Below are 16314 nucleotides of genomic sequence, written 5' to 3'. Positions count from 1 at the left end.
CACATGACAGATTCTTAAGCAGCATCTATGCTGTTCTTCGACCCTACCCCAACCAGCCCAAGATCAACTGGGACAACATCCTCCCCCAAACACTCCCATTCAGAGTTCACCCACCTGTGGGATCCTCTGATCACTGACTTCTACATAATGATTAAGCTACTGTGTAGTAACAGTGAAGTAAAAACAGTGGCTTAATCATTATTTTCTGAAAACTATACCTGTGTTTGATCCTAGAACACTTGCTCTAAAGGGTATAAAACATTCAATGAGGGCAAAGGTGTGAGCTCCTATACATTTTCAATAAGGCTAAGCTAAAGGGCAGGAGACAGAGCCCATCTCCTCAAACTTCATCAGGAAATGGGCTTTGGGGGTCTTGGGGGGCACATGATATCTATTTCTCAAGAGCTCCGGGAGACTGGTCACCTTTTAGAAGCCAAAGGAAGCAATCAGTAACAGCTGAACTGAGTTACCTGAAACCCATGCCCCCAGTACAGTACACAGAACAGACATTGCTATTATTAGAGAAATATTTATTGGAGAGAATCAATATTCTTCACAAGGAATTATTTTGGGGTGGGAAATATCCCCCCCTGGAAATTCTGGAGAGGGGTTTTCTGTCTAAATAGTAGAGGCAGATCTCTGAACACAGTGCCTTCAGCAGTGGTGAGAGTGGCTGGAGGCCCCTGGCCAGCTTGATGCCTGCAGGTGGCGTGTGGGTGGGGTGCAGGCTCCCTGTGGGGCGTGGATAGGGGATACTTGTTATGCAGTCGCTGCTCCTTAAATGCCACAGCTTTCTGGGGCTGTCTGTCCTTGTCTCTGATCTGTCTAATACTTCCAGTATGGCCTTGGCCAGCAAAGACAGCTTGTTGGTGGCAGGACTTGGTATTTTTCACCTTACAGGAGGGAGCCCTGTAGTTGAAAGGATACCCCTGGACAGGCTGTGCCTGGGCCTGCACTTGTGCTTCCTGCTGAGTTTTCCCATACTTGGTTGGGAAGGGAATGGGCTGTTGAGGGCAGGTGCTGTCTATTGCATGCCAACGCCCCAGTTTCTCCTCTAGGAACTTCCCAACGTCTGTCATGATTTTCTGAGCTTTGGTTGTCCCAGTAAAGGCAGTTCTATCTTTAAGTAGGTCTCTGCTTTCCACAGATGATAGAGGGCTGCCCTTCCCCTGGGAGTCTTCTTGCCTCTTGCATTTTATCCCTGGATTAAGCCATTGCAAAAAATGCTCCATTTTTTTTCTGAAAAGGCTTTCAGAAGGAGGCTGACCCTTCTGGGAAAGGCTTTCAGGAGGCAACTGACCCTTCTGTGACAGGGTCTGGGAAGGCTTGCTTCCCAGGTTTTCCTTCAATAGCACGTCCTGAGTAGGGAACCTCTTCTTCAATGCCACATCCTCAGTAGGGAAATGGTTCCTTTTAAGTTGGGATGTCCCCAGTCCTGCATCCCCTCCACCAAGCTCTTGTGCCTTGGAGCCCGGAGGGCTCATGGTCACCGCAGCTGGTGGGAGATTCTTTTTCTGGCACTTCCTTAAGACATGCTTAGGGACCCAAGGCTCCTGCTGTTGTTCCATACTAATTCCTGTGTCCTCTGGATGGACATGCAGCACCTGAGAAGCTCCCATGTCCCCACTGGAGACACCCTGGGCATGAGTCAGTGAGGCCTTGGAAGTCAAACTATCTGAGGCAGGGGGCAGGCCAGTGCGTTGGGCTTGGGCCCGGCTATGCTCTCTGTTTTCCAGTTTCAACTTTAACTCATACAACAGTTGTTCTTTAAGGTTTGAGGATTTAGGATCTTGGGGAATTGATGGGTTTGGTGGGGGGCTTTTAATGGGGATGGTAGTTTTGACTTTATTATCATTCACCTTTATGATTTGGGAGCTTACTGGCTTGCTGGCTGTCAAGATATTAGATTGTGATTGATGAGCATCAAGTTGCTTGGCCCTGAATAACTCCCTGGACACTGTGGGCACAACGACAGGTTCTAGATTCTTCTTTTTGCCCTGTTGCATTCCTCCTCTACCTCTAGAATTTGCACTCTTATCCTTTGGCTCATGTCTGGCCCCAGCTTGCCTTGCAGGCAGCTTTGGGGGCCATCTGTTGCCTCTGGTGTCATGTTTGACAGGTGTAAGAGTCTGTGTGCCATCCTTAATCTTCTGAACATCCTCTACAAACTCATGGTTGATATCAGAGGGTGATTGCCTCGGAATTCTCTGTTCTTCCTTGCCCACAGTTGAGGTGGCAGGGAGAGGATGATCCAGGATGGGGGCTGAATTTGCTGTTCCCACTTTGTCTCCATGGAGAGATTTAGAGCTGCCTCTAAGGGAGTTGAAGCCCCCAGGTTTGGAATTTACCTCAGAAATCAGGTTGGTTGAGGAGGAAAAGCTAGAATGGGATGTGTCCTTTATCAGTTTAAAGAGCTCTATGGATTCAAGGACCCTGGGGGGAAGGCCCCATGTCATCCTCATACGAAACCTTTTAATATGGGCTTCCAGCATCTGTTGTGCACTAGATTTAATAAAGGGAAGCTCCTGGAAGGTATTCAGGGAGTAGTCCTGAACCTCTGATGGTGGCAAACTTCTCTGTTTTATTTCAGTGTGGGAGTTCTCAGAAAGAAGCGATGTCTGCTTCATACTATGCCATGAATTATGCACAGTCCCGGGGAGCTGACCCTCGTTGATTTCCTCAAACTTTTTGCTCAAATGTATTTTCAAGACATTTTCAAGTTGTCTCTGACCTAAAGTCTCCACAGACACTGTTGAGTTTTTCTCTGATGGGCTCCTAAGTTCTTTTTCAGAATCATACCCCATATCATTACCTGAAGAGCTCTCTGGGTCACTCAGCAGATAATCTTTTGGGCCATTCTCTGGGTTGCGTCCCTGATCCTTCTCCAGGTCATCGTTGTCCTTCTCCAGGTCATCGTCCTCTAGCTGAATCATTTCGGAGTCCCCCTCAGAGCTTTCAGATTCGCTCAATTTACTCTCACTCTTAGAGATCCATGTGCGTCCACGATAGTGCTGCAAGTTAGGTGTCTCTGAAAAAATACTTGAACTCATCAGTGATAGAGACTTATAGATCCTGCGGGACAGGCCCCACCGGTGTTGGATGAGCCTCTTTCGAAGGTGACGCTCTAGTTTTGTTCGAAGCTCATCAGGGAGAGGAAACTGCCCAGGAAGGATAGAGATTGCAACACGGGCCTGGGAGGCCCGGTGATTAAGAGAAGGGTTAGGAGCTGAAGGACAGAAGTCCTCCTGGGAACTTTGGACAACAGCGGGTAAACCCCACACAGTTTCCTGTTCCTTCTGCAACACGTTCCATTCCAGATGTTGCATTTCAGTTGATAGGAGAGACTCTGATTCCTTCTCAGGTCTGTGAAAACGCACTCCACAGACCTTAATCTGGGTTAGAGGACCAGATGGCAGGATTGGGAGTGGGGACTGAAGGTGGGTCTGGGGCTGGACCTGAGGGATAGGTAGGGGCTGGGGTTGGGGCTGGTTCTCAGGCAAGCACAGAGGAAGAGGATGGGGAACTACTGGGGATTCCTGCTCTGTGGAGGCATTCGAGATTCTGTTAAAAATAAAGATGGAGGAACAATTATCCAAGACATGGGCAGCAGAGAACAAGGACTCACTATGCAGAGTTGGGAGACCCCAGAAGAGCTGGATAGGGGTTTGCTGTAAATGGCCCTCCTTTAAGGTGGTTGTAGGATACGGGGGCTGCCGATGCACATGCAGCTCCTTTGATTGGTCTTTGCTGTTCCAGAAAGGAAGGGAGACTGCCAAGTTATGTTTATCAGCAATTGTCTGTTTTGGAACAGAACCCTTTTTCATTTCCTTCCACATCCAGAAGTCACTCCTCTTTTGGATTTGTTTCTCTAGGAGTGCCAGGACATCAGGTCTGAGAAGTGAGAGGTTAGCAGGCTCCACAAGCTTGGCTGCAGGGTCTCCCCTGGAAGAAGCCTCTGAAGAATGGAGGGTCAGCAACTCTTGATGGACATTATACGGAGCCAAGGTTGAAGGGAAGAAGTCTTTGGCATGAGTTTGCCACGAAGGGAAGTCTAAAATTGACAATCTGGAGGCATTAATGCCTGTGACTGTCGGGACATAAGTAGGCAACTCACCAGAGCTATCTGGGGATGAGATCTCTGGGACAGGCTTCATTGAGATGGAAATCGATTTAGATTGAGTCATAGTTAAACTGCGGTCTGGTGGTGGTGAAACAGACAGGGCTGGTGGTGCATTATGACAAGCCAAGGTCTCAGTGGGATTCACCATCTGGGACAACTCCAGTAAGGGGTTGACATCTTGGGAAAGGGTAGAGTCCAGAGAGAAGATGGTATTTAGAGACAAAGTGGCCTCTGGATGGGCAACAGGATCCACTGTCTGAGCATCATTTGGTGGGATTGGAGGAAAGGCAAGGGACTGGGGTGGGAAATTGTCCTTTGGGAATTCGGAATCCAAGGGAGGAAAAGACTCTGGTGGCAAAGAATCACCCGGTGGTGAGGGTGGAAAAAAGTCAGCCAAGGGGGTCACTGGGTTAGGTGAGAAGATGGAGGCAGGTGGTGGGGAAGGCTCAGGCAGAGAAGCTGATATTAGGTCTCCTGGAGGGACTGCTGAGGAGTCAGGTGAGAGAGTGAACGATGAGGAAGTTACAGGGGCTGTGGAAGCCAAGGGAGTAGCATCCTCCAGGGCCTGCGGGAACAGCAGCCGATTGATCTCAGCAGTTGTGCTATTACACACCTCACAGGAGGGGTCTGGACATAGCAGTTGACGAAAGTAGATGGTATCATGATGCCGGCCTAGGGGGCTGCAGGAGACAGGAGGTACAAAGCTGCAGCCAGGACCAGAACAAGGGGAGGAGGACATGCTGGCCTGGCAAGAGGGAGGGGCCACCTGAAGCCTGCTGACCCCTCCCAATGCCCCACCTTTATGACGTCACAATGTACTCAGGAGCCTTCACCCCAATACCTGTCTGTTCCTATGGCTACCCCCTCCCATGGCTATAGCAGGCTGTACTGAATCCTACAATTGCATAAAACGTACTCTAAGAGGGATCAGGATAAAAGGGGAAAGACTGGTCACCTTCTTAAAACAGAGATCAGCTTCCGGGCTTCCTCCACTTCTCTCTGGGAGCATCTGTAGTCTGGGAAACCGGGAGAATGGGATATATGTAGTGAAAGTAGAAACATAGGTATTAATACAGGAGTCCCCTTCTGGGACACCCATGGGATATTAAGACTCTGAAAGCCCCTGGTTAGTATTCTTGCTTCATGGATAAAGTACTTTCATGTAAATTATCTCCTGTGATACTCAGACCACCTCTGTGAAGCACAGAGGTCAGTGGTTACCTCAGGGAAGGGTCCTGAGTATCCATGATGTCACAAGTCTTTCACAAATTCAGGAGACAGAAGATCTGACTCTTGACATCTCACACAGCCACCTTCTGGGCAACACCCACTGCCCAGATCCATCACTGCTTCATGCTCAGGAAGAGTCAGAGCAGTGAATCTAAGGGTCTCAGGTTCTGACTGCTCTGAGGCCTCTGTTTTCTAAGAGGGGTTGTGTCTAGCAGCTGACCTCCTCAGAGATCATGGGCCTGAGCCCTCATGGAAGGGACAGGAAGGGTCACCCTTGGAGAGCTCAGGTAGAATAGGCAGAACCTTACCTTTCAGAGTCCCACCTTTCCTCCTCCTCTTGGCTCTGCCCTGATGCTAGAACAAAAATAAAAGAATGAGGGGTTGGGACTCATCCCTCACTCTTAGAATGGAGACATTCTTTATCCAAGAATAGTACGACTTTATTTCAATTAATAGAACTTTGTGTTCCTTGCTTTTATCGATTTTTAAAGGTGATAAAATGTTTTCAATATTTCTTCAAAAAATTTAAAGGAGGATTTTATCTGGGAGGTCCACACTTGAGAGTCTCAGTCAGAAGTCCTTTGTTCAATGAGGACATAGAAAATGAAGTCTGGGCGCGCCTGGGTAGCACAGTCAGTTAGGCGTCGGCCTTCAGCTCAGGTCATGATCTCAAGGGTCCTGGGATTGAGTCCCATGTCAGGCTCCCTGCTCAGCGAGTCTGCTTGTCCCTCTCCCACTGCCTCTCCCCCTGCCTATGCTCTCTCTTGGGACGCCTGGGTGGCTCAGTCGGTTAAGCATCTGCCTTCGGCTCAGGTCATGCTCCCAGGGTCCTGGGATCGAACCCCACATTGGGCTCCCTGCTCAGCGGGGAGTCTGCTTCTCCCTCTCCCTCAGCCCCTCCCCCTGGCTTGTGCTCTCTCTCACACTCTCTAATAAATAAAATCTTAAAGAAAAAAAAAAAGAAAGAAAGAATATGAAGTCCAACAGTCACATCTGTGCTCCCTCAGGTAGGACCCTGTATCCTAGGACATAGTTCAGACCCCAGTCTCTTCCCAGAGGCTCAGCACCATTCTCCTGATCAGCCCAACATGAAGGCTTGATCGAGTGATGCCTGACATGGGAATGTGACTTATGATCAAATGCTGGGAAACGTTCTCGTACAGATTCCATACTCTCTAAATAAGGACTACAGAATCCCTGTGTTTGGGATTTTACCCAAGACCTGCCACCACATCCAGATAGCCTGTGAGTTTGAAGTAGAAACCTTAGTCCTTCCTTAACCCTTAGCCCTTCCAGACCTCTTTGTCCTAGAGAAGCGAATGTCTCTTCTCTTAGACTTCCCATTTTAAGTGTTTCTCTGACCCTACCAAACTCATTTTAAATTTTGGGATTAGGAGCTCAGTCAAGTTAAGCATCTGCCGTCAGCTCAGGTCATGATTCCAGGGTCCTGGGGATCAAGCCCCACATCAGGCTCTGTGCTCCACAGGGAGCCTTCTTCTCCCTCTCCCTCTGCTCCTTCTCCCCAACTTGGGCTCTGTCTTATTTATCAAATATATAAATAAAATCTTTAAAGTAAATAAGATTTGGGATTAGAAATGGAAACCATAATAATCTGTGTTGAGGGCTCCTTACCTTTTGGGTGGGTTTGGTTTTCCAAGTTGGAAATGGAAGCGTCAGGTAGCACAGGAACAGGAGAAGCAATCCCAACCAACACAGGAAGGTGAAGTTGGGGTCAGTCTCCAACCATGTTGAGCTGAAGCTCAGACATGGTTCAGTATAGGTATTCAGAACTGAGAGAACATTCCAGTTCATTTGGACTCCATTGTCTGAATCGCAAGGCTGCCTGTAGGCAACTGAGCTCTTAAGTGTGCAGACGCTGAATATATATCCTCCCCAAGCTTACATCACAGAACACTTAAGAGTCACAAAGGGTTTCGGGGGCTGGGGGGGAATTGAAGAGGCTGTGTCCACAACCCCTCCCCCACCCACTAGCCCAGAAGACCCCTCCACCCCTCCTAGTGTCCTTCAGGTCTCTCTGCCCTACCCTGCCATCCTATTTCCTATACCAATATTCCTATATGCTACCTTAATGAAAGTTTCTGCTTGTTCCACCTATAGCCTGTATATTACCTGGGTCCCCCTTTACTGTCTGGAGACCTTGACTTGGGTCTTACCAGTTCCACTGCCTTGAAAGTTTGCAAAACTACCTGGAATTTTTGCTTGTACCCTGACATTTACACTCAGGATCACATATGTCCTCAAATCCATCTTTCCTATAGAATGTGTTTGCCTGGGGCACCTGGGTGGCTCAGTCGGTTAAGTGTCTGCCTTCAGCTCAGGTCATGATCCCAGGGTCCAGGGATGGAGCCCCACATCGGGCTCCCTGCTCAGCGGGGAGCCTGCTTCTCCCTCTCCCTCTGCCTGCAGCCCCCCTGCTTGTGCTCTCTCTGTCAAATAAATAAAATCTTTTTAAAAGTTTTTGCCTCACATGAGCCCAGATATAGACCTTAAAGTTCTTTCACACTTATTTAGTTTTGTCCATGTTGCATAGCACATTTCAGTTTTTGTTTTATTCAGCCTTTAGTATCTTCAGTCAGAGAGGCTGACTCAATCAAAATCAATAATGCATTATTCAATATTCCCAAAACTAAAATCAGTAAAAAATAAATGTAAATAATTAAACCTTCAAGTGGTCTTCGAGGTAAGTCTGTAGCACTTACTTTCCTGAAGTTAATGAAGCTAAACTGCATGAAAAGTTTGGGGGCATGCTACACACACACACACACACACACACAGACACACCCTTTGACAAAACAATCCAGTGTTTTTCAAATTGAAGAATAAAGTGTTTTCTCCTTTTATTTCACTCTTCCATAAAATTTTGACCCCAGTTCTTACTCTACCTAAAATACAGACTGTCTGTGTTCTGTACATCAGTTCCCTACGAGGTGTACAAATCTCTTCTCAGGGAGTTGCGGCACTGTAACAGAAGTACCAGAGACTGGGTGCTTTAAACAACACATATTTTTTTCATAGTTCTGGAGGATAAGAAGTCCAAGATCAAGGCACAGAGGAGATTCAGTGTCTGTTGAGCCCTACTTCTTGGCTCACAGGCAGGTCCCTACAACCTCATGTGGCAGAAAAAGTGGGTGAGAGGTTTCTGGGTTCTCTTTTCTAAGGGTGCTAATCTCATTTATGAGAGCCCCACCCTCATGACCTAATCACCTCCCAAAGTCCCCATCTCCTCATACCATCACACTGGGATTAGGGTTTCAACATATGAATTTGGGGAGGAGCACAAACAGTTCACAAACTCCCCAAAGGCCGGGATAGGTTACAGTGCGCTAAGCCAATGATCCCCTCAGGCCTCTGGTGGCCGAGGGTAGTCTTGAAGAGCCTCATCTGATCGCCCTTGTGGGCCTTGTATATCTTTCCCTGAGAGTGCCTTGCCATGAAAAAGGGTTGAGAAGCCCCACCCTATATAATCATCCCCACATATGTTTCAACCTGTGACATTTTTCCAGGCTCCTTTTGTCAGGTTTAAATAATCCCAATATTTCCCTCCACTCTTCCTACGTCTTCTTTTCTAAACTCTTTATCTTCATGACAGCTCTCCTCTGAATGGCCTCCTAACTCCTCATGTCTTTCTTAAACTGCGATGCCCTTTATTTGACACCCCTGGCCTAGCACTGTTAACTCATCGTCTGTGAAAGGGTAGGACAGCCTTCACCCTGGCCCAGCAGAGTCTCCTTTCAATTATGCAGGAACAGGTAACCTGCCCGGAAGATCAAATCTGCCAAGAGCACCACTTCCTCCTCATCCTGACATGCAGTCCCAGCCACATTTTCCTTTAATATTTTCTTTTGGAAGCCAAGAGACACAAACATCTGTAAGTCCTGGTCTCTGTCCTTAAGGGCCTCATGGTGCTGTTCTAGGGAAAAGCCCTCTGCAGGCCGAGAGTTACACGTGTACACAGGACAGGTGTCCTGCTGCATTTGTGAATTGCCAGGTGATCTCTGGAACACAGGAGCAAAGTGACAGGTACTATGGGTCGCAAATGCTCAAACACATCATGCCCCTTAGAAAAGGCAACTCTGCATGTCCAACCTCTCCAATTTTCTGATACAAATGAATGATTCTTTGAGAAGATAGTCAAAGAACGTCTTTTCTCTTTTAAAAGGGCGCATGTTGACTAGATATCCTTAGGCACATTTATGTGCCTTGAATTAAAAGTTTTTTCAGAACCTGGTAGAAGTTCCTTCAAAATTTAAAGGAACAAGATATTAAAGGTATATATATATAATCATCTCACCAAAAATAACCTCCACTGATACTCAGTAGGGGAGGTTCACAGCACTTATCTTCTCTACACTAAAACCAAGTGTAAATGATTTGCTAATTTTTAAAGAAGTTTACTGGGAGCAACCTCACAATCACCCCATGATGTGAGCAGGACAGGTATTATAGTGTCCCTATTATGAAAGAACAAAACTGAAGCTCGGAGAGGGTAAGTGACTTCTCTAGATCACTCAGTTGTAAGTAGAAGAGCACTGACAATGAAATCCCCAATGTTCTCAACACCTCTATTTTAAACAATAAGTGATTTCTTAAAAAGTCACCCTAGTCCTAAAATTAAAGCAGCTGTGCGGCTAAAAATATCCACTTTGTCCATTAAATGCTGGCAAGTTTGTGAAGAAAAGTTAAGTTCTTTTTGTTATTCTGTCACCCCTTTAGGTACCTTTTCCTTTTCACGCTTGGCACCAATGTCTTTACAGGTTTTCTCTACTGCCCTCTGAAAACCTGCTTTCAAGAGCCATATTACGTATGACTCTCAGTAAGGTGTAAGTGAATAACAAAAGTTTAAAATGCCATCCTTCTCAGGAATACATCTCACACAATCTACATACATTTAACCCCTAAGCCTTATAATAAAGCTTTCACATGAGCAACTCAGGCAGCCATCCAGAGGAGGGAGAGATGGCTTATGGTGGAGTGAGATCTTTTCACAACGCCAGCTGACCTGTGTCACCACCTAAGTCTGGTCCTGGATTTTATACTGCACTTGGTCGTACTGCCTCCAAGGAGGAGTATTTTCCAAAAGCTCTAGTAGAATAATACTCTTCTATTTGAAGAGACTCCATGTAGGTAAGTCTAGATACGCCATTGGTTTAAGATTCTCATATGTCCTCCATTTTCTAGGGACAGTCCTCAATGCTCTCTCATTCCCATCCTCATCACTGTCCCTGGGATAAGCCACATGGGGACAGCTATTTTCAGGATAACAAAAGACCTGAAGAACAGATTCTGGGGCAAAAATCCTTTTAAACTATATTGAAAACAGTAGCGAGCTGTAAGATGTCTCTCATTCATTCACACACCAAACTTACTGAACTCTACTGTGTAGTATTTCTAGTAGAAATAACAAAACAAGGTATTGCCTCAGCCCCTGAGCAGGTCATAGTTTAGTGAGACCTGCAAACAACTATAATAAACTGATATGAACTGTAAAGGAAGTAGGAACAAGAACACAATGAAAACACAGATTAAGGAGTAATTAATTCTTCTGCCAGGAAGGAGAAGAGAGAAGGGTCAGGGAAAAATTTATAGCTGGTGCCAACTGAGATGAGCTTTGTGAGGTATTCAGGACTCCTTCTTCTTCCTCTCCCTCTTCTCCTTCCTTCTCCTCCTCCTCTTCTTCTTTCTGTAGACTTTATTTTTTAGAGTAGTTTTAGATTCACAGCAAAACTAGGCAGAAAGTACAGAGTTCCCATATGTCCCTCTGCCTCCCTACCACACACACAACCTCTCCCACTCTCAATATCCAGAACCAGCATGGGGCATTTATTACAGTCTGTGGACCTACAATGACACACATCATTCTCACTCATAGTCATAGTTTACATTAGAGTTCACTCTTGGCGTTTTACATTCTATGGGTTTGAACAAACATATAATGACATATATCCTCCATTATAGTATCATACAGTGTAGTTTCACTACCCTGAAAATCCTCCATGCTCTGCCTGTTTATCCCATCCTGCCCCATCATCCCTGGCAACCACTGATCTTTTTACTGTCTTCAGAGTTTTTTTCCAGAATGTCATCTAGTTGGAATTCTACACTGTGTAGCCTTTTTCAGAGTTGCTTCTTTCACTTCATGATATGCATTTAAGGCTCATCCATGTCTTCTCATGACTTAATGGCTCATTCCTTTTTAGCGCTGGATAATATCCATTGTCTGGATGTACCACAGTTGATTTATCCATTCACCTATTGAAGGACATCTTGGCTGCTTCCCAGTTTTGGCAACTATGAATAACGCTCCTATACGTTTTCTTTTTTTTAGACCACTTTATTGAGACTTAATTCACATACCATATAATTCACCCATTAAAAGTGTGCAGTTCAGTGGCTTTTAGTGTATTCACAGTGTTGTGCATTCATCACCACGATCAACTTTAGGACATTTTCATTATTCTAAAAAGAAACTCTTCCCCATAGGCTTCATTCACCCTTCAGTCCTCTCATTCCTCCTGCCCCCACCCTAGGTTACCACTAATCTACTTTGTCTACTGACTTGTCAATTCTGGATGTTTCATATGAGTGGAATCATACAATATATGGCCTTTTGTATCTGCCTTCCTTCACTTAGCATACTGTTTCAGGGTTCGTCCATGTTGTAACATGTATCGATACTTCCTTCTTTTTATGGCAAATCATATTCCCTTATATAGATACACCATGTTGTATTTATACATTGATCAGTTGAATATTTGGGTTGTTTCTACTCTTTGGCTTTTATGAATAAATCTGCTATTTCTGTACATGCTTTGGTGTGGATGTATGTTTTCATCTCTTGCTTATTCATTTTTATAGTAACTAAAGTCATACTTTGTCTAAGCATGTTGCTTTCTGAGCTTTGCTCAGTAAAACTGTATTAGATTCCCTACGAAATGAGATCTCTGGGGTCTCAATGCAACTTTTATCAAATGTCTGGGTGCATCAATTTGCCCTCCTGCCAACACTTGCAAAATTAGCCCTTGAATCAGCAGGAATGATGGTGATGCGTAATGTTTCAGAATAATGAACACCTTATGTTCTCAAGGTTCTATTCTTAGAAAGTCAGAAAAGGGTGTGGGAAGAGTAAGTGCGATCCAGCCAGAGGGAACACGAGCGAACCTAGAACATATATAAAAATACATGTCTGGTCACGCTAAAGCACGGTAGGTGCCTGAGGATGAGAGTAGCAAAAAATTGGGCTGAAAAAGTAGAAGAGGAATCAACGGTGGAAGCCTTTGAGTGACAGTTTAAGGAAACTTGAACTTTGTACTGAGGGCAGTGGGAGGCTTCATAACCAGGAGAATGGCATACTCTGTTTCAGAAAGATGACTGGCAAAAGAGAAACTAGTTGAGAGTTCATGAAGAAATATGCCAGTTAATCACTGTATCACATAAGACCCCCCTGCAGATGAGAGCAAAGCAGATGAATTCTGGCTTGCTTAATTTTGATTTATTGGCTTATATTTCTCTGCAATATAGGAGTAGATCCGGGTTTGACTCACTATCCCTTGGTTCTGCTTTCTCAGTGTTGACACATTCCCAAGCCACTTCTCTTGTGGTCCCATGATGGCATCCAGCCAGGAAAAAACAGAGAATTGTTGCCCCAGTGTTCTCAACTAAAGTCCCAATATTCAGGTGAATGGCACCAGCTCAGGTCATAAGAACACTCCTGAGATAATTACTGGGAACTGGAGAATACTATTGGCCTGCTCTTAGCCAGTGCTACTCAAAGTGTGGTCCATGGACCAGCACTTGTTTCCACATGCTTGTTACCACCTGCAACAAGGGTAGACATTGAGGATGATAGACACTTCTATTACAATCTGACAGAGTAATTGAGTCTAATAATTAAAACCAAGGCTTGTATTTTGTTTGTCTTTGTTTTTTGTGTCATTTTTTTCAGTGATTCATTTGCACTGCGTTTTGTGCGAGTATCAGCCCACGGTGGATGGCGGAGTGGGAGAGGAAGCAAACTGGTCCTTCACCACAGAAAGTCTGAGAAACTAATGTACATGCTCCACTGTGGAGTCTGGGAGTGAGTCAGCGTTCTGGAAGCACACTGGGAGACTTTGGGAAGATCTTTCCCTCGTGCCATGAGAGGGCGCAAAAATAAATGTCCACTATAATCATGAGACTTAATTTGGAGAAGGAGAAGGAAGGATACTGCCAGACTTACTTCAGCTCTTTCATTTTCTCATGCTTTCTTCCACATTGACCTGCCCTTATTCAGAGCCCCTAGTAAGAATTTACTCTGCATAAGCTCTGGATATGGCCATTTTTATAGGCTAAACATTACATACACATTCACCTACCCTCCCCATTGGAACTTTGATGACTAGAATCAAAGCATTTGAATGGCTCTCCTAACCCATTAAGAGAAAAACAACTTTGAGCAAGACTAGCACAAGGTAATTACTAAGCTGAGCCGAATTCCTTTGCCATGCTCTTGGCACGGAGGTATGGAAACTCCAGAGCCCTATAAGAGGTCTAAAGGAAAAAAAAAAATGTTCAAGACAAATTTCAGTGATCTCAGTTTCTCATTAAAAATACATTTTAGAAAACTGTTTTAGGTTAACTTGCTAGGGCAGTTGTATGGCAAGAAAAAGTGTGTAGCAATTTGGCAAATTGCAGCTTTCATTTCTCTTTTAAAATAAAATGGAAACAATAAAAACACAATTAAAAATAAAATTAAAAAAACATAATCTGAAAGAGAATTTTGATTCTTTCTCTAATTAAAGCTCTGCAATTAAAGTTTTGCTGGAGAGCAACCCGTGTTCTTCATCTCCCTGTCCCCAAAGGGCTAATACAGGTCCAGCATTTGAGATGTCTGCTACACTCAGAGCAGGAAATGGCTTTGGAGAACCTTCTAGTCTGGCTTTCTCATTTTACAAATTGGAAACTGAGGTCATGGCAGGTTTACTTCTTCTCTCCTTAGTCCTCTCTTTCATTCGTGTGTGTGCATGTGTGTATGTGAGTGTATGGATGTATGTGTATTTTCTCTCAGAAGGCTTGGAAACTTGGAGTCTGCACAGTGTTAACATAATTCAGACACTCAATATGGGACTTCTATCTTTCCAGGGTCCTAACTCACCTTCTAGTATGAAGGTGGGGGGTTCAGTAAGAACCAAATTTTATCCTGTGCTGCCTCAAAATGTGCAATTCTTGCCTAAGTGAACTCTACAAACATTAGGAAGTTTTTTGGTGAAAATCTAATGGAAATCTAGTGCATGCCTTCCTACCATCTGCAATAAAATAAACTGAACGTAATGTTCCTTCATGACCCAAGCTTAGTCTAATAAAAAGTTGTGGTAGTCCAGAGGAGCAGGTGTATTCCAGGATATAGACACAGAGGCACACTGGCCCCAGAAGCTACCATCATTTAAAAAAAAAAAAAAAATCCATCACTTAGAATTTAGTGGATTACTTCTTTTTCATATAAATGTAGTGGTTGTTTATCAACTACATACACAGTGCAAAACCGACCTATGACAGAATGACCTTTAGCAGGGCACAGGACTACCCTTAAGGGTTAATGCAGTTTAGGTCAGCCCTGGGGGGCGGGGGGTGAGGGAGGGAACCGTAAGGAGGAAATGGAACAGAACTCAGGTCTGGCGCGGACTTAATGTGTGCCCCAAACTTTCACTCATTTCATTTCTTAACTATCCTGTGAGGGAAGAAATATTTTTCTCATTTTACAGATAACAGAACTGAGGCCCCGAAAGACTAAATAACTTGCCCCGGTCCACAGAGCAAAAAGCTAAAAAGTGAGGCTATGACCCAAGCTTGCTGTGGTTCCAGGCCTGCATCTTCCCTCCACACCATGCTGTCCGAGACAACAGAGTCCCTGGGCCTTGGTCCTTGATGCTTCTCCGTTATCATCCCAACGGTTATGTTCTGTGATAGAACAAACCAGCCTAAAACTTCCTGACTTAAAACAATGGCCATTTTATTTGCTCACAATTCTGTAATCTGGGCTGGGCTCAGCCAGGTGACTCTTCTGTTGACCTTGCCAATGGTCACTCTATGGATTCATCCAGCTGTCGGTCAGCAGGGGCCTGGGCTTGGCTGGGCACTGAATAGCTGGGCTTTTCCCCCCTGGCCTCTCCACAAAGTGCCAGCAGAGTAACAGAATCCTTATAAAGCAGATCGGGGCTCAGAGCCCAGAAGCAGAACTTCTTAAGTCTTCCCATATAGACACAAGAAGGCGTACAGCATCACTCCACCATTTCTAGTCAGTCAGAATGAGTCACGGGCCCTATTCCAGTTCAAAGAGCGAGCACTACACAAGGGCAAATACAGGGAGATGTGATCACTGGGGGACAGCAGTGTAACGGGTCACCACCAACACTAAAGTTTCCTGTGTTTTCTGTTCCTTATACTCTTATGTCCAGTTTTTCTCTCTTCTCCTGTAAGTTTCTCCACTTTTTCCTACCAGTTCTCGGTTTCCCTGCATTGTAACTGGCCTTCCTTAGTCCGCTGCAGAGCATTCCTTTCCTTCACATCCGGGAACTGACTGATCACATCATGCCAACTCTGTTCTACAGGTCGTCCATCTTTGCAGCTCAGGTGTTGTATCGTCGGAGAGTCCTTTGCTTTTTGGTTGCTGTTTTGCTTTGCTTTTGCACCCGGCCCCAAAGCTGGAAGAATAGTTTAAAGGAAAAGAAGACATCCCTGAATCGGAAGCAACTTAAGTGGATACACTTCAATGCTTTGCCCTTATAAATAAAATCTAGAACTTGTGACCTTTAGTTTTACCTGCGAGAAGGCAAGATGTCCGGTTCAATGGGCAAGTCAACAAATCGATGTTTACCATGTTTTACATGCCTTAAATTTCAAATCTCAGCCATCATTCACCAGGGCAGAGAAAGAAGAGAGGGCTGCAGGAATCAGATAATTCCCAGCAT

At 45.1% G+C, this 16314-nt stretch overlaps 1 protein-coding gene across 1 annotated transcript; it reads right to left on the bottom strand.

The window, feature by feature from the left end:
- Nucleotides 1–513: 513 nt before the first annotated feature.
- On the bottom strand, nt 514–16183 carry LOC118529880 (spermatogenesis-associated protein 31D1; the record flags this gene model as incomplete). Its single annotated transcript, XM_036082882.2, has 4 exons — nt 514–4800; nt 5076–5136; nt 5659–5704; nt 16166–16183. Coding segments are annotated over 4 exons (4362 nt in total), but the record flags the coding sequence as incomplete, so codon positions are not given.
- Nucleotides 16184–16314: the final 131 nt, after the last annotated feature.

Source organism: Halichoerus grypus, chromosome 14 (genome assembly GCF_964656455.1).
Source record: "Halichoerus grypus chromosome 14, mHalGry1.hap1.1, whole genome shotgun sequence".
In the NCBI taxonomy this organism is placed as follows: domain Eukaryota; kingdom Metazoa; phylum Chordata; class Mammalia; order Carnivora; family Phocidae; genus Halichoerus; species Halichoerus grypus.
This window is presented reverse-complemented; position numbering and strand designations above follow the sequence as displayed.